A 26234-nucleotide genomic window follows, 5' to 3' on the forward strand; every position below is an offset into this window, starting at 1 on the left:
AATTTTGCCGGCGTCCAGTTTCCGAGCCTGTGGCTGTCAGCAGGCTCGAGAACAGACACCGGCAAAATTGAGAGTCGGCTGTCAAACCCGCTGACAGCCACCGCTCCTGTCAAAAAGGAGGCGCTAGGGACGCGCTAGTGTCCCTAGTGCCTCCTTTTGCCTGTTTCTACCGCTGGGCCTCATTTAAATAGAGAATCGCGCCCACAGGCGAGTGGCCTGTGCGCGTGCCGGGAGAGCGGGCATTCGCCCGCTCTCCCGCGGACTTTACTGAATTGGCCTGTAAGGAAGTGGACCATGCGGTATTTGTTTCAGTTACAAGTTACATGCTTTCTTTTCTTGTTCTTATTATATAGTTTTGATAAAAAGATTTAAAAATGAAAATAAATTCTGTCACCCCCCACCCACCCATAAAAAAAAACCCCACCACTTAAAATATTACAAATAAAATCTATTCCAAATTACAGCAAACTTGCAAACATGAATTTATTTTGGAAGAAAAAGAAAAGGGGAGTGCAAGAGCCTCTGGATTAGTGGAAATCCAAAAGCTTTAGAAATTAGACTTGTTTCATGGATCATTGATGCTGCTTCTGCTATAGCAAGGAAATTTATTTATATATGGATGGTCAAAAAGTGACTTGTGGAACAGCTAACTTCCAGTATTTTAGAAGGTAATTTTACTTTAAAAGTCCATGCAACTGTTTCAGCCAGTGAGAGTACAGGCAATGCCCTATTCACCACCACATAGAAGCACTTTCATTAAAATGATCTTCGGTGGTACAGAGTTCCAGTAGTCTATAAGTTCTGGAAAAATGTTTGTAGGTTGTGAATTTTTTTATTGGCTCAACATAATAATAAAAGATAAGAGGAAACTTATTGTAATGTTGTAAGTAGCCAGGCCACGCTTTCACAGTGTTAGTTATCAGAAGTGGGCCCGAAGATCAGTGATTGGGCAACATACAGACAAGCAATTAGTATAATATATGTAGCATATCTGATTTCCTTCAGCTGTGCAGGAAATATGCTTTAAGGCTGTACCATCATAAATCTGGGACAGAATGAAAAGAAGAACAAGTTTAAAGGTTACAGAAGAAAGATGTTCTGACATGCTTAATAGGGATGTGCATTCGTTGGTCTTTTTAGTCCATCTGTTTCATTCACTTCGACTCGTGTGTTCATATCTTGCGATGAGAATGTACGCACACAAAAACCGATGGTATGAGCACATGTAGGCGCCCTCCTGAATGTGCGCGTACCGTCAGTTTTGTGTACGTACCTTCCAACTGTGAGATACGCTCACAAAGCTGGAACAGCCATCGAATGCACATCCCTAATGCTTAGCAATGCAAATATAAAAATGTGCCAGAAATAATTATGATGGAGGCTGAGGAGGAGAAAGAAAGGAGAGAGAGACACTCCAGGGCCTATCGGGGGTGAGGATCCGTTCCCCGGCCCCAACGGCGTCCCTGCTGCACCTCCTGTGTAAAGTCATCTTCAGTGGACCGGCGGGGTCCTTAAAGCCAGACCCTTCTAGCGGCGCGTAGCATCCGCCGGCACATCGCCTAAGGCGCATGGGACTTGGCTTCAACTTCGCTTCAGACTTTGCTCTGAAAAATTTTAATTCTTTGAATTGTGCACCCTCTGAATCCTCCGTTTAAAAGGATCTCTGTAGATATTTTAAGGAGAGGCCTGACCGGTAACCCTATCAAACATTTTATTTTCTTTGAAATGCCTCACACAAAGCATAAGGGGCGTTTGCGACTGGAGTCCTCTGCCCCACCGTCAGCTGCCCCTTTACAACCTTTAATTGAGGGTTACTTTGTTCCGGCTGCAGCTTCATCCCTGGGAGAAAAATCTGCTGAGAGCTCAGGTAAGGAACATAACCTGCCTCTCTTGGATGACCAACCTTCATTAAGCCCAAGGGCACCTGAAACTCCTTCTCCTCTATTCCATATCAACCCTCAAGAACCTGTCCAGGATACCCGTCCAAAGGTCGGAGAAAATCCGGACTCAGAGGAGGGACTTTGGGGGGGGGGAAGAGATAGCAAATGTTTACCTGTAACAGGTGTTCTCACAGGACAGCAGGATGTTAGTCCTCACATATGGGTGACATCATCAGGATGGAGCCCAATCACGGAAAACTTCTGGCTCAGCATGGCACTAACCCTGCAGCCCCCTCCAGTCTTATTTGAAAGCTACAGGCAGTGCCGAAAATAAAACAACAAAACGTTACGAACCCAACACCGTGGGGCGGCGGGCGGGTTTTGTGAGGACTAACATCCTGCTGTCCTGTGAGAACACCTGTTACAGGTAAGCAACATTTGCTTCCTCACAGGACAAGCAGGATGGTAGTCCTCACATATGGGCGAGTACAGAGCTGAGGATGTCTGAGCATGCACCAAATGTACCCAACGGCGTGCAACAGGCACAACAACTGGGGTGGAATTTGGTAGAGGGCATCCTGAACCCCACCGGGCAGGCAGAAGGGTGTAGGTACGTCACGTTGGAAATAAGTTACGCAGGACAGACTGGCCAAAAGATGGAATCTTGTCTTCCGGCTTTGTCCAAGCAATAGTGGGCTGCGAAAGTATGGAGAGAACTCCAGGTGGCAGCCCTGCAAATGTCAGGAAGCGGCACCAATCGTAGGTGTGCTACTGAAGTTGCCATGGCCCTCACAGAATGTGCTTTAACACGGTCTTGAAAAGGAATGCCCGCTTGCTGGTAGCAAAGAGATATGCAGTCCGCCAACCAGGAGGAGAGAGTCTGCTTACCCACAGGTTGCCCTAATTTGTTGGGACGGAAAGAGACGAATAACTGAGTGCTCTTCCTGTGGGCAACTGTACGGTCTAGATAGAAAGCTAGAGCCCGTTTACAGTCAAGGGTATGCAGAGCCTGCTCCCCTGGATTGGAATGGGGCCTGGGAAAAAAGGTAGGTAGTATGATGGATTGATTAATGTGAAACTCCGAAACTACCTTGGGTAAAAACTTAGGGTGAGTGCAGAGTACCGCCTGGTCCTGCAGGAGTTTAGTGTAAGGCGGATAGGTAACTAGGGCCTGTAACTCACTAACCCTGCGAGCTGAAGTGATAACTAATAGGAAAATCACTTTCCATGTGAGATATTTTAGATCACAGGAGTGAAGAGGCTCGAATGGTGGTTTCATGAGCCAACCGAGAACCAGATTGAGGTCTCAAGAAGGGGCCGGAGGACGTAAAGGGGGCTTGATATGGAGCAGCCCTTTAAAAAGCGTGTTACGAGGGGTTGTACTGATATAGGGACATCCCAGACACCTTTATGGAAGGCGCAACCACACTGACATGCATTCTAATAGAAGAGGTTTTTAGACTTGACTCTGACAGATGCCAGAGATAGTCCAAAAACCTTGGGATTGGACAGAAAAAGGGATCAAGGGACTGCGAAGTGCACCATGATGTGTACCTTTTCCATTTATAGGAATAAGATTTTCTTGTGGAAGGCTTCCGTGAAGCAATCAGGACACGAGAAACCGAATCTAAAAGGTTACGTGGTTGAAGGATTAGCCTTTCAACATCCATGCCGTTATGGACAAGGCCTGAAGATTGGGATGGCGTAGGCATCCGTCGTTTTGAGTGATCAGATGCGGGTCCGTTCCCAAGGGAATGTTCCTGCGGATGGAGAGATCCTGAAGAATGGGAAACCACACTTGGCGTGGCCAGTGAGGTGCTATCAGGATCATGGTTCCCTTGTCCTGACGTAGCTTCACAAGAGTCTTCAAAAGAAGAGGAAGTGGAGGGAATGCATAGAGCAGACCGGTTGCTCACAAGAGGGAGAATGCATCTCTAGGCTGAGAGCGCTCGCTCCGAATGAGGGAGCAGAAATTGTCGACTTTGTGGTTCTGAGGGGGACGCAAAGAGGTCTGTCTGGGAATAACCCCATTGTTGGAAGATGAAGTCCGCTACCGAGGGGCTGAGAGACCACTCGTGTGGTTGGAAGACACGACTCAGTTTGTCTGCCAAGACATTGTCCACTCCCGGCAAGTAGGTGGCCCTGAGGTACATCGAGTGGGAGAGGGCTTCCGCCCAAATCTGCGCAGCTTCCTGACACAGAAGGAAGGAGCCTGTGTCTCCCTGCTTTTTGATGTACCACATGGCCACCTGGTTGTCTGTCTGAATCAGGATGACGTGATTTGATAGGCGTTCCTGAAAAGCCCTGAGAGCATATCGCATTGCTCGAAGTTCTAGGAAGTTTATTTGATGTTTGGCTTCCTCTGGAGACCAAGATCCTTGTGTCTGTAGATTGTCCACGTGGGCTCCCCACCCGAGGTTGGAAGCGGTGGTGAGGATGAGTTGAGGATCTGGCACTTGAAAGGGCAGTCCCTGGAGGAGATTGATCTGATCTTTCCACCAGCCGAGAGACAGACGGAGTGAGTCGGTGATGTGGACAATGGCTGACAGAGGCTGAACAGCTTGAATCCATTGTGACCTCAGAGTCCAATGCATGAGCCTCATGGCCAGGCGAGCCATTGGTGTGACATGGACTGAGGACGCCATGTGTCCTAAAAGGACAAGGATTTGGCGAGCTGTTGCTGTATGCTGAGACTGCAACTGGTGAGCGAGAGACACGAGAGTTAGAGCTCGTTGTTGAGGTAGAAAGGCTTTTGCCTGTAAGGTGTCCAAGTCTGCCCCAATGAACGACAAGGTTTGATATGGGACTAAATAGGATTTCTCGTAATTGTTGAGAAATCCTAGAGAAATTAGAGTGTGTAGAGTCAAATTGAGGGACGACAGAGCGGCTTGCTGGGTTGGAGCCCTGATTAACCAGTCGTCGAGATAGGGGTAGATGTGAACACCTTCTTTCCTGAGAAAAGCTGCGACAACCACGAGACATTTGGTAAAGACTCGTGGTGCCAATGCTAGGCCAAACGGAAGCACGCGGTATTGATAGTGCTTTGGGCCTACTAAAAACCGGAGGTACTTGTGATGAGATGGAGTTATCGCAATGTGTGTGTATGCTTCCTGAAGATCCAGAGAGCAGAGTCAGTCTCCTCTTTGTAGAAGAGGTAGAAGCGAGCCCAAGATTACCATCTTGAACTTTTCTCGCTGTAAGTACTTGTTGAAAGCACGTAGGTCCAGAATTGGACGAACTCCCCCAGATTTTTTGGGGATCAAAAAGTATCGGGAATAGAACCCTAGGCCTTGCTGCGAGAGAGGGACGGGTTCTATTGCTCTTAACTGGAGAAGAAGGGAAACCTCCTGCTCCAGAAGGACAGAATGGTCTGATACTCTCCATGTTTGCAGAGGTGGTGAGTCCGGTGGAAGAGCAAGAAAGTTTAGGTGGTAACCCTGAGCAATGATTGCTAGCACCCATTGGTCGGTTATGATTGATTGCCACATGCTGTGAAAGTGGCACAATCGACCTCCCACCGATATGCTTGGCAGAGGAATCAGGCTGTTGCTCTCCAATTGAAAGTCAAAAACCTGAAGCAGGCCCCGGCTGGGGAGCTGCTTGCGGCTTTTGCTTTCGGGCCTGGCAAGGCTGAGGTTTTTGAAAAGGCCTCGTAGTTCGGGACCTTGCTGGTGGAGGATAGTACTTCCTTGGATGGAAGAATGACTTCTTAGAGTCCTTCCTAAAGGTCTGTCTTGAGGGGAAGTTGGAAGGTATCGATGAGAGCTGTTTAAGGGTCTCATGATGGTCCTTTAACTCAGCCACTATTTGCTGGATCTGTTCACCGAACAGATTGTCTCCTACACATGGCAGGTCTTGTACTTCTGGGCGAAGGTCAGAAGATTTGAGCCAGGCCAGTCTTGCTGAAATGGCAGCTGCAGACACTCTAGTAGAGGTGTCAAAGATATCGTAAGCTGTTCTTATCTCATGTTTTCCTGCCTCAAACCCCTTGTTGACAAGGATTTGAAGCTGTTGTTGGAATTGGTCAGGCAGGGTTTTAGAGAAGTCCTGTATCTGCTTGAAAATGACCCGTTTGTATTGGGTCATATACAGCTGGTAAGCAGCAATTCTGGAGATGAGCATGGCCCCTTGGAACACTCGTCGACCAATATTGTCTAGGAACTTGTGTTCCTTATCAGGAGGGGTAGACGAGTGAGGCTTCGTCCTTTTTGCTTTCTTTTGAGCAGATTCCACCACCACTACCAAGTGGTGGTCGAGCTGAGATTTTTGAAAGCCGAGGGCTGATTGTACTAAATAGGTAGTGTCAGCTTTTCTATGGACTGGGGCAACGAATCCAGGGTTTTCCCAGTTCTTTTTAAGGAGGTCAAGAAGAACTTGATGAATGGGAATAGAAGTGATCACTTTAGGGGCATCCAGGAATTGGAGGAGCTCCATCATCTGGTGCCTATTATCCTGCTCCGTCTGAAGCTGAAAAGGGACTAACTCCAACATTTCCTTCACAAAATTAATGAAAGAAAGGTCCTCTGGAGGAGAACGCTTTCTACTTTCAGCAGGAGAGGGAGGTGAAGGTAAATCATCGGTGTCTGTGGAAGTATCATCACCCCAGGTGTCATAAGGATCAGCAGACTGACCTGTAGGACGAGAAGGGGGTTGGATACCCGAAGGCCCCGGCTGAGGCTCCGAGAAAATCAAAGGCATCGCCGGGGCACCGTGGATGGCCTGGAAGGCATCCGTGCCGGTATCTAAGGCATCGATGGTGCCTATGTAAGTATCGCCACCGATGAATGAATCGGTGGGGAGGGACTAATTGGCATCGATGGCTGAGGGAGTACTCCCAAAGGGAGAATGCGGAATGGTGTTTCTCCTCCCAATGAAGCTGTCAACGGGGAGCGCACCGGAGCCATCGGAGACCCGGGAATCACCGGTGGAAGGGCGGTCATGAGCGCCTCCATCCGGGATAGCAGTGGTGCCAGCGCTGCTGTCATCAGGTCGGTGACCGGTTCCACTCTCTGTGCCGGAGGAACCCGGAGTCGTTGCATCGCCTTGTCGATGGCCTCCTGGACCAGCCGGTCCAGTTCTTCCCGGAGACCTGAAGCAAGCAGCCCTGGCTCCGTGACGCAAGAGGGAGGCGGAGGCACAGTCGGAGGGACCACCTTTACAGGTGGAATCGTGACTCCCAAACCCAGATCGGGTGAGGGTGGCCTTGATGTCCCGGTCGCAGGAATGGTCGGTGCCATTCCTGGACGGGGCTTCTTCGATGGTGGCTCGGACAGTGGCGAGGTCGATGATTTCGCTCCCTCGACGGCCCGAGACTCACGATGCCGATGGCGATGTTTCTCCCTACGATCCCCTCGATCTTGAGGGGGAGAAACAGGAGTCGATGGCCGTGAAGACATCTATGGCGGACGGTCACCAGACGGTGGTCGATGCTGGTGCGACTTCAACTGTACCGGTTCCGATGACGTCGATGCGATGGACGGCGTCGGGGTGTGAGCATGGAAGAGTCGTCCCATCTTCTCCATTCTGGCTTTGCGACCTTTTGGTGTCATGAGGGCACATTTGGTGCAAGTCAGGACATCATGCTCACGGCCTAAACACATTACACAGACCCCATGAGGGTCTGTGATAGATATGGTACAAGTACAGTCTGGGCACAGACGAAACCCCAACACCATGGCCATCGAAAAAAATCGAGCCGCGGTACGGTCGACGGCCAGTAGGTCGCGAGGGCCAAAATCGACGGTAATCAACGAAAGACGATCAAATACTTACCGGAGTACCGCGGCCTGAGAAAAGTTAGAAGAGGGACTCCTGTGGGGCAATTTAAGTTTAATTAACTCCGGAGGAAAATTCCTGTCAGGAATCTCTTCAGAGCTCCTAAACCGCGAGGCTACTGCTGCGTGGAAAAAAAAAGCCTGAAGGGGGACCCCTGCTGGCTGCAGGGTTGGTGCCATGCTGGGCATGCCCAGTAGGGGCCAGTCAAAGTTCTGGAAAGTTTTCCGTGATTGGGCTCCTTCCTGATGATGTCACCCATATGTGAGGACTACCATCCTGCTTGTCCTGTTAGAAAAGGGTTTCTAATATAACAGCTGAAAGGTTAATGAATAAAAGTGAATAAGAGTGAACAAGAGGGGGGTGGGGGGAGACCCAGCAGGAGAGATCAGTGATTTCTGAGGCTTGCCGGGAGGGGGAGATGAGTATAGGTTTCACTATGAAAACACTAATTAAACCTGATATAATTACCTTGGATGTTATATGAAATGCGATAATATCATTGGAATGTTCTATCTCCTCACTAACTAAAGTGGTAAATAACTCTCAGAATGCGTTACAGGTTATTCAATCTAGGGTAAATAATTATGAAGGTAGAATTAAAGAAGTATCAGAACAGTTGACATCAGTACAAGAAGTGCAAACTAATTTGATCCACTCAGATAACTTGATGAGAAGGAAAATTGGAAACATTGAAAATAAGATGCGATATTTAAATCTGAGAATATTAAATTTTCCATGTACAAAGTTAATATCTCCTTAAGAATAACTTAATACTTAATGGATGTGTTATTAATATAATCTGATAAAATACCTTTAACATCTAAGAATATCAGTGATTTAGTTACAAGAGGTTTAAATGTGAATATAGAAACAGATCTTACTGCTTTTTTAGAAGCACCAACTGATGAGCAGATTGAATATCGGGGAACATTACTTGTATCCTTTATTTCCCCCACAGATAGAGACTTAGTCTTAAGATTGTTCTTGTGTAATCAAAATAAATTGTACTTCGGACAAAAGGTCTGGATTTACCCAGACATTATGAAAGAAACTCAAAGTAGCAGGAAATTATTTGTGGGTATGTGTCAGGAAGCAAGATCACTAGGTGCTCAGATAAATATAAGGTACCCTTGTAAATGTGTTTTGCAATATGATAATAGTTACATCTTCTATGAGCCATCTCAATTAAGAAGTTTTTTGGATAAATGTAAAGGTGAAACCAATGCTACCTAAACTCTTTCAGGATTGAAATAGGATAAAGGCTGATATATCCGCCTTATTTCTTTGTATTAAATTGTGAAGGAATTATGTATGTTCCATTATATTCTGAGATCCTTTTATCTTTCTTTATAATTAACTAGCAGAAAAAATGGGGTTTTAAGTCTTTGTGAATCATATTGTGTTTGAGTTTGTTTAAAAAATTCTTATGAGACTTAATGTAAACTTTTCTGTATGCAAAAATGAAAAAGTGATAAAGAATTAAGAAAAAAATAAGTTATTATGCTGCTTGCGGAAAGAACAAAGAAAAAATGGAAATTTACCAGTCAAGATGACCTAAGAATGAAGAGATATGTAATTCATGCTAATTTTTTGGGCATAAGAAAAATGCTGTTCCTGTGTTTTTTAGAACTCTGATGAGATTGGTTCATGTCAGAGATTCTCTTGATGTGCACACATCCAATAAACGGTAATACTTATTGCAGTTAACTTGGGTGTGATTTTTATTTCATCTGAGTTAGGAGAAGAACCAAAGACCTAATTATCATTGGAGATTTCCTCAATGATTAGAGATGTTTGAAGATGATTGCTCTTCCCTCACAATGTATTTTTTTCACATCACTTAGTTAATCGGAGAAAATTATTTTTCACTCAACGCACAATAAAGCTCTGTAATGTCCTCTGCCAGAGGATGTGGTTAGTGCAGTTAGTGTAGCTGGGTTCAAAAAAGGTTTGTAGAAGTTATTGGAGAAGTCCATTAACGGCTATTAATCAAGTTTACTTAGGGAATAGCCACTGCTATTAATTGCATCAGTAGCATGGGATCTTCTTAATAATTGGGTAATTGCCAGGTTCTCGTGGCCTGGTTTGGCATTTGTTGGAAACAGGATGCTGGGCTTGATGGACCCATGGTCTGACCCAGCATGGCAATTTCTTATGTTCTTATGTACTCGTTATTCCTCTCTCTATGCAGCCCAGCATTCTTCTGGCTTTAGCTATCGCCTTGTCGCATTGTTTCGCCAACTTCAGATTGTTAGACCTATCACCCCAAGGTCTCTCTCCTGCTCCGTGCACATCAGCCCTTCAACCCCCATCGAATACATTTCTTTCAGATTTCCACACCCCATATGCATGGCTCTGCACTTCTTGGCATTGAATCTCAGCTGCCATATCTTCGACCAGTCTTCCAGCTTCCTTAAATCCAGTCTCATTCTCTCCACTCCTTCCGTCATGTCCACTCTGTTGAAGATCTTATCATCCGCAAATAGACAAACCTTACCTTCTATCCCATCCGCGATATCGCTCATGAAGATATTTAACAGGACCAGTCCCAACACTGACCCCTTGCGGCACTCCACTCATCACCGCTCTCTCTTCCGAGTAAGTTCCATTTACCATCACACATTGTCTTCTATCCTTCAACCAGTTTGTTATCCATGCCACCACCTTGGCACTCACTCCCAAGCTTCTTGTTTTATTCACAAGCCTCCTGTGTGGGACCGTATCAAAAGCTTTGCTAAAATCCACTCTTATGAAGAGGGACCACCGCTCTTCTCCAATCACTCGGCACCACTACCGTTTCCAGGGATCTATTGAACAGGTCACACAGCGGAGCCGCCAGCACATCTCTGAGCTCCCTCAGTATCCTGGGATGAACCTCATCAGGCCCCATGGCTTTGTCCACTTTCAGTTTTCCTAGCTCTTCCCATACATTCTTCCGTAAATGGAGTTTCATCCATTCCACTCCCCTCCAGTTTCTTGTTAATTAGCGATGCTCCTTCTCCAGGGTCTTCTTTAGTGAACACCGAACTGAAGTATTCATTTAATATTTCTACTATTTCTTTATCTGTCTCCACCCATTGATCCTTTTCACCTTTCAATTTCACTATACCACTTTTGACTTTTCTCCTTTCACTGATGTATCTGAAAAAAGTTGTGTCACCTCTCTTTACCTCTTTGGCAATCCTTTTTTCTGCTTGACTTTTTGCTTTCTTGATTAATTTCTTCGTCTCCCTCAGTTTTATCAGATATTCTTCCTTGTGATCTTCCCTTTGGGATCTTTTATATTTCTTAAATGTTGTTCTTTAATCTTTTATTTTTAATCAGCCACCTCCTTTGTGAACCAGATAGGTTTCATTCTTTTCTTTACTTTTCTTACATGTATATTAGTCGCTTCAGTAATTACTCCTTTTAGTTTGGCCCACTGTTCCACATCTCTCGTTTTCTCCCATCCTTCTAGTTCTTCCTCCAGGTACTTCCCCATTTCAACAAAGTCCGTGTTTTTGAAACACAAAACCCTGGTCTTTGTGCGACTTCTCCGTAATGTATTAGTGATATGAAACCATACCGTTTGATGATCACTGGTGCTGAGGTGGGTACCCACCCGGACATTAGAGCACTAAATCAAGTATAGCTCCCTCCCTCGTAGGATCCATTACCATTTGTTTGAACAGAGCCACTTGCAGGGCATCTACTATTTCTCTACTACTGTTAGATTTTGTAGAAGGGATTCTCCAGTTTACATCCGGTAGATTAAAATTTCCAACAATCACCACTTCGCCCTTCTTACTCATCTTTTGGATGTCTTCAATCAGATCTCTGTCTAGTACTTCTATTTGATTTGAAGGTCTGTAAACCACGCCAGTAAAAACGGATGCCCCATTATCTTTTTTTTTTAAGACTGTCCATAAAGCTTCTTCTTTGCCCCATTTTCCCTGGCGCTTGGATGCTGTTTTTGACATAAAGAGCCACTCCTCCCCCTTTTCTGTCATCTCTGTCTTCCCTTAAGTTATATCCCGGTATGGTAGTATCCCAATCATGTGAATCCGTGAACCACGTCTCCGTGACAGCAACAATATCCAAGTCCGCCTCCATCATTAGGGCTTGCAGGTCTGGGATTTTATTGCCCAAACTACGAGCATTTGTGCTCATAGCTTTCCAGCTATTTTGGTTCAGGTTAATGCTTTTCTTGGACTCTCTCTGTGACTTATTTAGTAGGGATGTGCAGAGGGATGCCATACATTGCATTCGTGATTCGGATTTGTCGGGGAGCAGATACGTTGCATTCGGCCGTATGGCGCCCCGATGTGTTAATATGGCGATTTCTATTCGTGTGCCTGCTAAAATTCAAATTAACTACAACCCCCCACCCTCCTGATCCCCCAAAGACTTACCAAAACTCCCTGGTGGTCCAGCGGGGGGTCCGGGAACCATCCCCTGCACTCACACCCTCGGTGCCGGTTTCATCATGGCGCCGATAGCCTTTGTCACAGGGGCTACCGATGCCATTGGTCAGCCCCTGTCACATGGCCATCGGCGCCATCTTGTGCTCCTACCATGTGACAGGGGCTGACCAATGGCACCGGTAGCTCCTGTGACATAGTATGGGCAAAGGCTATCAGCGCCATTTTGAATAGTGGCATCGGACGGCCGGAGTGCAGGAGGTTGCTCCGAGAGCCCCAGGGACTTTTGGCCAGCTTGGGGGGGCCTCCTGACCCCCACAAGACTTGCCAAAAGTCCATCGGGGGTCCGGGAGCAACCTCCTGCACGCCGGCCGTCCGATGCCACTATTCAAAATGGCGCCAATTGCCTTTGCCCTCACTATGTCACAGGTACCGACGGTCGGCCCCTGTGACATAGTGAGGGCAAAGGCGATCGGCGCCATTTTGAGTACTGGCATCGGACGGACGGCGTGCAGAAAGTCGCTCCTGGACCCCCGCTGGACTTTTGGCAAGTCTTGTGGGGGTCAGGAGGCCCCTCAAGCTGGCCAAAAGTCCCTGGGGGTCCAACGGGGGTCCCGGAGCGACCTCTTGCATTCCGGCCGTCCGATACCACTACTCAAAATGGTGCCAATAGTCTTTGCCCATACTATGTCACAGGGGCTACTGGTGCCATTGCTCAGCCCCGTCACATGGTAGGAGCACAAGATGGCACCGATGGCCATGTGACTGGGGCTGACCAATGGCACCGGTAGCCCCTGTGACAAACGCTATCGGCGCCATGATGAAACCGGCACCGAGGGTGTGAGTGCAGGGGATGGTTGCCAGACCCCCCGCTGGACCACCAGGGAGTTTTGGTAAGTCTTGGAGGGGTTCAGGAGGGTGGGGGGTTGGTTTAAATTTTTATTTAGGTGGCCGTATAATTCGGGGGAAGATTCGTGTATTCGTGGGGAATCGCAATACGTTTCGCTTCCCCACGAATACTACGAATAGTGTAATATACGTTGCGGATCGCCAATACGGCAAAAACGAATGCACACCCCTATTATTTAGCTGACTTTTGTAATCCACTTTGCCTTTTTTTTTATTGCATTTCTATTTGTATTTGAGGGGTGACATTCTAATGTCCTACTGTCACTGTTTGAATAGCATTTCTGCAGTTAACCCTTGGCCAGGGCTGTTCACTGGACACTGTATCTGCTATTGATTTTGAACAGATCCTCCCCCAGATTTGGCTAGCTAATTTAAGCTTTTTCTCTGGTTTTCCCCAAGAAGATGGACTTGTGTCTTTCTCCTTCAATTTCAAAGCAGACTGAAGAGGAGTTGATTCCCTCCTTCTATGCACCGTCTATTGCCAATAGCTGTTTAACCACACCCCTTTTTTTGTATAGTTTTCTTTTTTGATTAGACAAACACTCAGCACTTTAAAGCAGCAATATGAATAACTAGAAAAATAGATGGATAATATTAGCACTACCCAGAAACAGTAAAATTCTATAATAAGGATAAATTTACGTTTTTTTCCTTAGCTTTGCCCAAGAAGATGGACTTCTGTCTGTCTCCTTCAATTTCAATGTCTCTTTCTCTCCCACACACAAGTCACTTCCCTGACCAATCTCTTTCTCTCACTCGATTTCTCTCTTACTTACACACACAGTCTCATACACTTACACACATGCTGGCTCACTCTCTGTCTCACTCACTCACCCCCACCAGACATGGTAGCTACTGCACAATGCAGCCAGTATGCTGCTAGTAAAAGCAGAGTCCTGACAGGCTGGAAACTGCAGCAGGAGTGACACACCCCCCCCCCCCACCCCCGGCCCTGCAGCAGTAAGAAGGCAGTGATCATCGCAGCACAGAGCAGTCAGCTGAGAATCAAATTCAATACTTTTTCTTCTCCCCAGTTTCTTCTCTCCACCCCAACCTTTTTTTTTTTTGCAGTTTGATTATTTTTATATTTTCTTGCTGGTGAGAGAAGGGGAGGTTGGAGCTGGGCCAGGGGGAGGGGGAGGCAGCGGCGCCGTACTCCTGCAGCCCCTGGCAAAGTGGCCAGTCAGCACCGATCTGCAGCTTCAGGATTTCCTGCCGCGTGGCTGTTGGGGAAATCTGTCCATTAGCTACCCCAGGTACGGGGTCCAGGCATCTAATGTGACTGGCATAGCAGGAAATCCCTGTGGCCACATTCTCAGCTGACTGCTGTGCCGCGATGATCGCAGCACAGGTAAACAGCTGAATGCTGCCTTCTTATTGCTGCGGGGCTGGGGAGAGCCTTGGGATATGATTTTCTGCAGCAGCAGCAGGATGGCCTTTTCTTCTTCCCGCGTGCCCGCTAAACGTCACTTCCTCTTCTGGGCCACAGGGGCAGGAAGAAGAAAAGATCATGTTCCTGCTGCTGGCTTCCACAAACACTGCTGCCATTCCCCTCCAGCCTTGAATGTGCTGATAGCTCGAGCAGGAACGGCAGCAGTGTTCGTCTCGGTGAGGTGAAGGGGAAGGGGGGAGGGGGAGAAGAGCAGTAGGTGCACACACACCTGCCGGTGCTTCGCAAAGCATCGGTTGAGAACTGCTGCTCTAGATCATCAAGTTTGTCCTCTAATTGTTTATTTTTCTGGGTTAAAAAGGAAACCCTGGCCGTGAGTACCGCAACAGTCTTCATTAGCGCTCACTCTGTGCTCAATGTCCCCAAGGGAGACATTGTAGTTATCTACCTTGTCTCACAGCTCTTCAACTGAAGCTTGAAGTTTTTGAAGTTGGTCCCTAATCGCAGCAGTCACTGCCCGGTAAGATCTTTCAGTACCGCTTCCAATAGGCAGTCTGTGGGAGGCTCGATATCAGGTGCCTTTTTGTCATTTAGGCCTGACACACGATCTGGCCCCAATCTCCTTGAATGGTTAGCCATCGCGGTGAATAGCTGCAAAAAGGCACCAAACCCCAAAAAAAGAGTTCCACAGAGAGGCGATATGCAGCTAGGCCACTAAAACGGGTAAAGAAACTGTGAAAAAAGTGAATTTAAGAGGCGATCCCAAGGGAGCAGGGACAAGGAGCACCTGCTCAGCCCAGCGTCATAGCCATGCCCCTCCCCTTTGGCCTTTAATGCATCGAACAATGTTACTGAAGTTGAAAACTAAAGTAACACTATCACAGCTCTTGGTGAAACGTGATGGGGAAAGATTACATGAATCAGCAGCTCAAGATTCTGGAGTTACTCTGTACTAGAGTAAATGGAGAATCATCTGAAAACAGAGTGGGACAGACCATCTGCCAAACACATTGAAGGGATTTAAAGCTTACTAACAAAAGCACAAGAGTAAAATATATATAGAATATTTAAAAACTGTATATAGTCAAACATTTCATGAGCCCTCTCTCTTTAAAAGACCATGCTCACATTATAGAAGTACCATATACACATACCAACTATATGTCTTCAACAGTATATAATACAGACTAGCACTTACCAGTTTGGATAATTTTCTTCAAAATTGTCCTTGGTGTGTCTTTATCCAAGTCATTCTGACTCAGCAGAACGCCCCTACCCAGGCGATGCTTCTCCAACAAACGTTTGCTAGTCTATGTGAGAAATTGAGGACATGTTAGAACTTTAATGGAAAGTGTACATCTTTTCACAAATTAACTTGCATGATGGATTCATATATAGCAAAAATCACAACTTGAACTTGATGCAGCTGTAACCAAAGTAGACCTTGTCTTTAGTTAACCACCTATTAATCCAACTTTCAGACTTTAAATCTTATTCCTGGTTCTTCCCAAACACTTGTTTGTCTCATTCGTCTTGTTGGTCTACCTTGGATCAGACTGTAAGCTCAGCAGAGAAGGGACTGTCTCTTGTGTCATACTTTCCTTTTTAAAACCACAAAATACAGGGAACAACATCTTTCCTCTATCTGAGCTTTGGAAACCGGTATTATTGCCTCCAGGCGGAGCAACTTTTCTGCTACCTCCCAAATAGCCTCTTCTTTCGCTTGTGACCTGCAGGAGGAAGCCAGCTACGACCTTGGACCTAGCCCCATTAAATGATTCCTAGGACTCAGCTGCCCCTTGATAACCTGGGTCCAACTCCTCATAAAACCTTGCTAAAACGGCTGCCAAGTGGATGGGGAAGAGTGGACTCCCAAATTCTCATTTGGCTCTTTTGGGCCCTCTCTAACTTCAGGGGGGGTGGCCCTATCTTTGATTTCTCTCCAATTCCCCTGAATGGGCTCTCTTGTCTTCATCTTTCCCCCTTGTGCATATATTCTTGAAGCCCTACATTGTCTAGGCTACCTTGGTTGCCCCCTAGGAATTTTTTATCATCCCCCTGCTTCTGAAAGAAAGACCCTTGGAAAGGCCGTTCTGGAGAAAAGAGAGGACCAATGAGACCGGGACGGAGCGCGCGGGAACACCGGACTCCGCGCAAACAGACTCAAACACCTTCAAGATACGCACATACGCCAGGGAGGTCAACTGTTTCTGGGCCCGCAGCAAGGTGGAGATGACCTCCTTCTTATAGTCCTTGTGCCTTAGGCGTCGCCGTTCAAAAGCCAGGCCGCTAGACAGAAGCGATCGGCCTGGTCGAAAAATACAGGACCCTGACGAAGAAGCCGAGGAAGGTGGCCTAGCCGCAGAGGTCCGTCCGTCGCTAGGTTGACTAGATCCACGAACCATGGCTTGCTTGGCCACTCGAGTGCTACCAGAACCACGGGTCCCCAGTGCTCTATTCTTCTGAGAACTTTTCCCACCAGGAGCCACGGGGGGGGGGGGGGGGAGAGGGAGAACACGTACAGAAGGACGTTCGCCGGCCAAGGGAGGGCCAGAGCGTCCACACCGTGCTCCCTCCAGCGGCTGAAGAACAGATTCCCTTTGGCATTGCGCAAGGTTGCCATGAGGTCCAGGTGGGGAGGACCCCGCCTGTCCATGATCAAATCCATGGCTACGTCAGAGTTCCCACTCCCCCGGATCGAGCAACTGACAACTGAGGAAGTCGGCCTGAACATTTTACTTGCCCGCGATGTGAGAGGTCACCAGGCACTGCAGATGTCGTTCAGCCCATGCGAAGAGATGGCTGGCTTCCAGGGCTACCAGGGGGCTGGGGATGCCCCCTTGGAGATTGATGTAAGACACGGTGGTGGAGTTGTCAGACAGAACCCTCACCGCTTTGCCATGGAGAAGGGGGAGAAACTCCTGAAGAGCCAAGAACACCGCCCAAGTCTCTAAGCGATTAATATGCCAGCGAGACTGAGCTGTCGACCAGAACCCCTGGGTGGCCTGGGAGAGATAGACTGCACCCCAGCCCGAGAGACTGCTGTCCGTAGTGACTATCGTCCACTGTGAAGCTTGAAGAGGCATTCCCTACAACAGATGGGGAAGGACTGATGAAACAGCCTCCCTTGCTATCTAACAAAGCCGTGGAGGCAACAATACAGAATTAGAAGCCAAATGTCCGATCTGGATTCTTTATTGGACAGAGACACAAAATTTTCAAACAAGCCCGACTCAGGCCGAGTTTCGCCCTCTTACAATGGGGCTGCGTCAGGGGCTACAACAAACAAATGAGACATACTGATAAATAAAAATCATAAAAACATAAAACATTAATATGTGGTGTAACAAATAAAACTGAAAAGTGATATTGACTGTATATTTGGTGAAATATTCATTATTGACATTAAAAATGTATTGCCTTTACCTCAGCTTTATCGTTGTGGGGTTTCTGAGTGTCCAGGTTTCAAATTGTAAATATACATCAAATGGTCTGTGATATGTTGATAAAAATAGGATAAGTGTTAATAAAATGTACATTAAAAATGAAAATAAAACTTTTAAAAAGTGAAAATAAGATTTTGTTTAGGCATGTGATTGATTCTCATAAAAAGATGTGTATACCTCTGGTTGATAATTATATCCTGTGCCGCAGTGTTATTGACAAAATGTTGAAAAATAAAAATTAAAAAATGACAGATGACTGTATTTTTCAGAACATCATAGTGCTTGCTTTTAAATAGCAATTTTCCAACAATGTTCTAGTAAGGAATAACCATCACACACACAAATAGTGGTTTTGGTTTAAAGCAATGTCATTTTTTAATTTTTATTTTTCAACATTTTTTACAGTATTGGAGAGCATTGTTTGTCAATAACACTGCGGCACAGGATATAATTATCAACCAGAGGTATACACATCTTTTTATGAGAATCAATCACATGCCTAAACAAAATCTTATTTTCACTTTTTAAAAAAGTTTTATTTTCATTTTTAATGTACATTTTATTAACACTCTTATCCTATTTTTATCAACATATCACAGACCATTTGATGTATATTTACAATTTGAAACCCGGATACTCAGAAACCCCAAAACGATAAAGCTGAGGTAAAGGCAATACATTTTTAATGTCAATAATGAATATTTCACCAAATATACAGTCAATATCACTTTTCAGTTTTATTTGTTACACAACATATTAATGTTTTATGTTTTTATGATTTTCATTTATCAGTATGTCTCATTTGTTTGTTGTAGCCCCTGACGCAGCCCAATTGTAAGAGGGCAAAACTCGGCCTGAGTCGGGCTTGTTTGAAAATTTTGTGTCTGTCCAATAAAGGATCCAGATCGGACATTTGGCTTCTACTACAGATGAGAAAGGGAAAGCCACTACTGCAAGTCGACGATGGTAGAGTCCGACAACGGGAGGAGCATGTGAAACTGTTCCGACACTGGCTGCCAACGGGACAGTAAGGCTTTCTGTAACGGACGCATATGAGCAAATGCCCAGGGAACTAGATCAATGGTGGATGCCATGGAGCCCAATACCTGCAGGTAGTCCCAAGCCGTCGGAAAAGGCAGCGAGATCAGATTCTGAATCTGGTCGATCAATTTGAGAGCCCGAGCATGAGGCAAGAATACTTTGCCCACCCGGGTGTCGAAGTGAGCTCCCAGGAACTCTAGTTCCTGGGAGGGTTGAAGATTGCTCTTAGAGAAATTGACTATCCACCCGAGGGACGCAAGAAGAGTCAGAACGCAATCCATCGCCTGCCTGCAGAGGACCTCCGATTTGGCCCGCACGAGCCAGTCGTCCAGGTACGGGTGGACAAGGATTCCTTCCCAGCGAAGAGCCGCCACCACCACCACCACCATGACCTTGGTGAAGGTGCTGTCGCAAACCCGAAGGGAAGTGCCCGAAACTGGAAGTCCCTGTTGAGGATGTGGAAACGAAGATACTTCTGGTAATCGTGGTGAATTGGAATATGGAAATATGCCTCCGTCAGATTGAGCAAGGCGAGGAACACTCTGGGGCGAACCGCCACAATGACCGCTCGCAAGGTTTCCATACGGAAATGTGGGATTTTGAGAGCCCGATTGTCCCGCTTGAGGTCCAGAATCGGACGAAAAGACCCGTCCTTCTTGGGAACGATGAAGTAGATAGAATACTGGCCTGCGCCAAGTTCCCTCTCTGGGACCAGGACCACCGTGCCCAGACTCAGGAGCCTGGCGAGAGTTTGCTCCACTGCTTCCCGCTTGGACCGCCCACATGGGGAGAAGAGAGAGATCCGGAAGGTCGCAAACAATCTCAAAGGCATACCAGTCTCGGATAATGTCGAGGACCCACTGGTCTGACGTGATTTTGACCCATTCCTCGAAAAACAGGGAGAGGCAACCGCCTAAAAGGACAGAGGAATGAGTCAAGGGAACTTAATTGAGTGGTAGGCTTGGGGGTGGAGCGTGCGGGCTGGCCCTCTCGAAAAGGGCGGCGCCCACGAAAGGGCTGCGACCAAGACTGCGATCGAGAAGAATAACCCCTCGAAGAGCCACCCTGCCCACGTGGGGTAAACCGCCTCTGCCCCCGAAAACGCAGACAAGAGGGAGTAAAAGACCGGGATGGCTTTGGACGATCCTCCGGAAGCTTATGGACCTTATTGTCCGCTAGGGAATCCACAAGCTTCTCCAGGTCCTCGCCAAAGAGCAACTTACCCTTGAACGGCAAAGTGCCCAGCTGGGCCTTGGAGGACTGATCAGCCAACCAATTCCGCAGCCAGAGAAGTCGGCGGGCGGACACCGCCAAGGCCATCGCCTGGACGCGGAGAAGGTCGTACAGCGCATCAGCCCCATATGAGACAACAGCCTCGAGACGCTCAGCCTGTTCCGCCTCTGCCGACAGGAGATCCTGGGTGCAGAGCAACTGTTGGACCCACCTGAGACCTGCCCACAGCATAAGACTGCTGCAGGCAGTCGCACGAACTCCCAGCGTCAGGACCTCAAATATACGCTTCATGTGTGCCTTGACGTCCTGGGCGTTCTTTCAGTGCCATAGAGCCCTCCACCGGGATAGTGGTATACTTCGTGACCGCAGAGACGGTGGAATCCACGGCCGGATTCTTTAGAATTTCCAAACATTCTTCCGGAAGGGGATACAGCTTGTCTATAGCCCGCCCCACCCGGAGGGGCACCTCGGGAGCCTCCCATTCCCGCATGAGAATGAGCTTGTGCATGGGATGAAAAGGAAAAGCCGTTGCGGGGGCCCTGAGGCCCGCTAGGACCGGGTCCATATTCTTGGGCAAGGAGGCCATAAGGGTATCTGCGGGGTGGCCCCTCCAACCCTAATTCCTGAAGGACAAATGGAATGAGGGGTTCAAGTCCCCCCCTGCAGAACATCCTTAAAACTCTGGGATCGTCCTCCTCCATGGAATGAAGGGTACCCTCTAGGTCCGGAATAGCATCATGGTCCTGGGGCCCCAAGTCCACAAGGGGATCGGGGGGGGGGGGGGGGGGGGGGGGAGGTGCCCTCCCGGGACCACCCCCACCCGAGACGACTCCAGGGGCTCCGCGACCTGGCCAACAATCAACGGCACGGGACGGGAAACCTTCCTCCTCCTCCTGCAGGCTAGCTAGATAAGATTTCTGCAGGAGAAGGACAAATTCTGGTGTGAAACGGGTCCCAGATTTCCCGGGTGGGGGAGATGGAGGCGAGGGGTGGTCAGGGAACCCACACCCTGGGGGCCCGCGGGGCTCAAATCGGGGGGTGACTGAAGAAAATTCAGTCCCCCAGCCCCAGGGAGCTCCGAAAATGGAGCCGATGAATAATCCAAAATGGCCGCCGTTCCCAGGCTTTCCCGACCCAGGAACGGCCTTGGCCATGCTTGGGGAAGTGGATCCCCGGGTTAAATTTGCCTGCCCTGACGAGGAGGGACCTTCCCCACCCGGCAGGCAGGCAAAGCAGAGGCCCTCCCGCAAAAAACGCGAGGAGGGCTGGCCACAAGAGAGGCAGTGCAGCTCTCCTATGCCTGCCGTGGCATAGGAGAGCCGCACTGAAGAAAAAAAAGCTGCAGAAAAAAAGTTTGAGTGACAGCCAGGAGGCCCGGAGTGAAGCAGGGGGAAAACCTGCTGACTCCTACCTATCTGGCTGCCGGTTCAAGCCCTGTGGAGACCAAAAAAGAAGAAGATGGGTTTACTGCTGAAGGTAAGTAATAAAGGTACTGGGAATACTTTTAAATTTACACCTGTTCTATTAAATATGTTTTTGGGGGTTTTTTTAAACGGAGCACAGCAGTGCAGAATTAAGACCCCTTGGCAGCCAGAGAAGGGGGAGACGAGAACTGGACTACCAGACTCGGTCCCCACACCTGGAAGCGATAATGGACACAGGCTATGCACTGCACAAGGGGCAAAGCCCCCCTGAGTCCGGCAAGAGCCAGGAGACGGGACCATCTCCTGAAGAAAAAGGTAAAAGTTAAAAACTCCGACTTTTTTTTTTTTTTTTTACAGGAAGAAAATCAAATATCCCCAAGGAAATACTTGCTTGATCCGAGAATTAAGGAAGAAAGAAAGGCTGACTAGCCTAGGACAGGAGACCGAAGGGAGACCTGCTGCACCTGCTGGAGACAGACGAATACTGAAGGGTTACAGGATAGGCTCTGTCCTCATATAGGATATCCTTTCAGTTTTAGTCTGTCTCTCTCCACCTGCTGGAAAGGAGGCTCAACCCAGAAGTCTGGACTGATCCGGGTACGTACAGGGAAATTTGGCAATTATATTTCACATCTGCTACTGCCCATAAGATAGGGATCCGCCCGTCCCCTCTGTGTCTCAAGTGTCAGAAGTGGGTGATTTTTTTTCATATTTTCTGAAACTAAAAAGATTGAGGCATTTTGGACCTCTGTCCAAACTTTCTGTTCGAAACTCTGCGGCTACCCTATTCCCCTAATGCCCGAGGCCTGGCTTTTCAGCTCACACATGCTCCCTCCTAACAGGCTTCCAGCACACAGCGCAATGTTTATGGACAAAGCAGGTCTTGTGGCCAAACAATTAATCGTTCATAACTGGATTTCCGAGGAAGCCCCGAGTTTTAACCACTGGATGCAAAAAATGATAAGATTAGCTACCTTTGAGCAGATGACAGCTAACTCACAGCCAGAACGCAAGAAAACTGTAACAACCAAGATCTGGCTACCCTTTAACCGCTATCAGAGTGGTCTCACACCTTCCAGTAGATGATATACATATCCTCAGCTGCTTAGGTACAATAAAATTGGGCCTGAAGGGTAACGAGAGACTCCCATGCGCTGACCTATTCACTTACCTTTCTATGTGTCTGAGGACATACCTCCTCACACCCAGAAGGTGGTCGATATCAATAACAAACACGATCTACTAACCACGACAACATACCCCCCACACTGCTTTCATATCGCACTCACATTATACTCCCCCATTGACGAATAGCACACAGCCACCCTTCTGTCCAGTGGGGGGAGGGAGACTTGTGGGTGACTGGTAGATATAAGTATGTGTACTGCTATGGAGGGGGGTGGGGGGAGACCATGGCAGTGACATTTGAACACTTGTATGTATAATGATGTTTGATTGCTAGCTTTGGTGTCAGTAATTTACCATATCTTGGTTCTTTCAGATGTTGAGGACAAGGCTAACAGTTGTTTTGACCAACTTATCTGTTCTTGGTTGTGTTTATAGTGGTGCTTGTTCCTATTCCCTGCATATTGGATTGTATTACTGATACCTATGTTCTCTGGTATGTATGTGATGGTCTTTAAAGGTAAAAATTTAATAAAGATATATACTCAAAAAAAAAGAATTTGCTGATCTGCTGTACTACCTGTACAGCATTGCGATATTCCTCCTGTTCAAGGATCCCCCAGAATCTCAAATTGCACCAGCAGCATCTATTCTCCAAATCTTCTACTTTATCTTGAAGGGATGTATGTGCTGTTCCAACAAAGGAGAGTTTCTTTGAAAGTTTATCATTGGAAACCAATTGTTCCTCTAGTTGGTTTTCCATCTCATCCACTCTGTGCCCAATTTCAACAACATCACATCGGAGCTCAGCAACAATTTGAGACAGTTCTGCTTTGAGCCCTCCTATATTAGTATTCAGATCTTCAAACCATTTGACGAAGTCTGCCTTGGATATTGACTCATAAATCACTTAAATTCAATGCTGCAGCTTGTTTTTCTCCCACTGCTGCGTTAAGCTCCCCCGCGAGATGGTCAGCCATCTTGTCCCTGCTTTCACAGCTGGAGTTAGGACGACGTTTTTCGTCCTAGACAGCATCTAGTATATTTAGAGAGTCTCTCAGGTCCATTTTTAAAGGAACTGGATATTTTAAGTGTTTGTGTTCGCTAGATTCGCGACTGGGTAGCAGGAGCTCCACGATTAGGCAGCCATTTGGGTCGGTGTCATCATTTCCCCCGATGCTGTTGAATTCTAGCAATCAGCATAGCACTCTGCAAGACCTTGCAGCCAAATTCATCCAGAAGTCTATTATATTTTTCAGGAGGTGTGTTTGAATAGAGCCTGGACTTTTTGGGCTTCATTGCCAACTCTACCACCAGAGGCATGCAGAAGTTGCACCATTCCATAGTGAGATGACTTCCGCATGCAAAATTTAAGGTCCATCTTACAAAAGATGGACTGTCCTGAGAAACAGGACTCCCAAGATTTATCCATCACTGTCCAATTGTAGATTCTATATGGACGTCAAATATTTTTAAAATACCCACCACTTTGGACCTGGGGTCCGGTAAAAAGGGTCGCCAACTCCCAGCCTGTCCACCTCAACCAAACAGGGTAGGGATCCCTCACAAGGAACCCTGACCCCTGGGAGGAAGGCTCAGTAACAACAAAAAAAGGAAAAAAATACTAGACCAAACTGCAGGTTTTTGTATCAGCGACCATCTGCTGGAGACAGAGAAATACTGGAGGAACTGCAGGTGGCATCAATGTATATAAAGCAGTGTCAGTTTTAATTTCTCTGTCTCCATCTGCTGGCACAGATTAATAAGCTCAGGAGTCTGGACTGATCCGGATACGTACAGGGAACCTGAATATCAGACCTCTTTTGTAGCCCTCTATAACCAGAGTTGCCAATCATTGCCTTAGATCCACTAACTAACTCCATTTTCTTCCGACTGCAAAAACACATACAAATGCACCTGTGCAAAAATAAGCAGTTATAGAGTGTGGTATATAAACATTATATTATGTTGTTTGTGTTATGCGAACCAGCAGTTTTAGAATGTACTAGTTAATGACAGGCATGAAAGGAAGTAAACATTTCATGCTTACCACTTTGTTAACAGGGCACACGATATTCTCCTTCATTTTCTCACGAAGTTTTATGGATGGGGACAACCAGCTACTGACATTTCTTGATGTGCTAAATTGATTCTGGAGAGAAAGACGCTCCAACTCAGATGCTCTGTTAAAATAAAAAGTTAAAGTTCATATAACCATTAGAAAAATAATGGAAGAATCTCTTAATTGTTAAATCTGATTCTCTGAAGCATTGTAACATATAGCAGCAGAGGGAGAAACAATCATTCTTTTTAGCAGTGCTACCACTAATATTCTCATTCAATTTGCCAGAATGGATTCTTTTCTAACAGTAACAATTTAGGCTAAGCGAAAATATAAAATAAGCAGAACAAAGCCCAGAATTAAAAAGTAAATTTGGGAATTTCAAGACTGTGACTCTGTACAAAAAAAAAGCGGTTGTATAGATTGCCAAATCTTTCCCTGGATGTATACTGGATAATTGGCCCACAATTTGGTTTTCGTCTCAATACAATGGTCAGGTATAAGGGAAGGATAAGGGTATCTCATCTCCAACCCCTTCTCGAATACCTGCACAGACCACAAGCTGAAGCAATGGGCATCTCCCTTACAGAGGATGATAAGGCAACAGCTTTCCAGTCAGAGTAGAAACATCACTGAACCCTATTTGAGCTTTCCCCCTTCATCTGGCTCTGAAGGAGGAAAGGTGTCTGACAGCATCATCAGGAGTTAGGCAGGCTGTTGTGGCAAGAAGCCAAATTGGACTTTTTTTTGTCCTTCGTGCAGGAAGATAAGGGGAGACCTCTGCAGGACATTAATAGAGTTGGAGCCATGAAAGGTGAATCCCCACAGGGTGTACTGGCAAACAGTAGAGGGCACCAGTAACGGACTGTGGTAGGACAAAGTTTCTCTGCATCTCTCTCTCTCTTCTATTTCAGCAGAAATTGCCCCAGAATGGAAAGTTTGCTTATAAGACCAGAGGCTATCACCTTGGAACCCATATGATTTGTTATGATATACTTAGAGTGATTGTTATTTTAAAATTTTCAGGCATATCTTTCAACATGCAATTGCAAATCCAGAGTCTAGGGATATTGCTGATGGATCATGCAGGTGACCTGTTGGATTAGAAAGAGAAGACTGGGGAAAATAACGGCTTGCAGACATAGGACAGTTTTTTCTTTTCAAAAGACCTGGAATGCGTATACTGTATGGACAACAGTTCAAGCTGCCAAACATTAGATATCTTGTCTCTGGGTGGATGAGTCCTTTGTACCTGGAATACCTTGATCAGCTTCGTTGGTCTCCGCTTCTGGGTGGATCACCCTCATATGTGTAATTTTTGTCCCAGGGAGGAGGGAGGTGGGGAGGGAATAGGGAAGGGGGGTGGCATTCTAAAAGAAGGCAGGTACTGCCAGTTTTTGTTGTTAATCAAGGAAACATTTGCATTTATGTATTTGAGTTGCCTTTTCTACCTAAGTAGCTCTACTATCTCCTGTTATGATTTTCTATGAGTACTATGCCTACTATTGTTTGCAATGGAGAGCTTTGGTTACTAGGTTCTTGCACAAAT

General features: G+C 46.8%; 1 protein-coding gene across 1 annotated transcript in view; it reads right to left on the reverse strand.

Annotated features, from left to right (window-relative positions):
* The window catches only part of CENPT (centromere protein T), a 170123-nt gene that overhangs the window by 121338 nt on the left and 22551 nt on the right, over positions 1 to 26234 (reverse strand). Inside the window, exons 3-4 of the mRNA XM_029608822.1 lie at positions 24674 to 24806; positions 15553 to 15664 (exon numbers count right to left, since the gene is read on the reverse strand). Of these exons, the coding sequence (XP_029464682.1) occupies positions 15553 to 15664; positions 24674 to 24806 (245 nt within the window). The remainder of the gene's footprint in view (positions 1 to 15552; positions 15665 to 24673; positions 24807 to 26234) is intronic.

This window comes from Rhinatrema bivittatum, chromosome 7 (assembly GCF_901001135.1).
Source record: "Rhinatrema bivittatum chromosome 7, aRhiBiv1.1, whole genome shotgun sequence".
Taxonomy (NCBI): Eukaryota; Metazoa; Chordata; class Amphibia; order Gymnophiona; family Rhinatrematidae; genus Rhinatrema; species Rhinatrema bivittatum.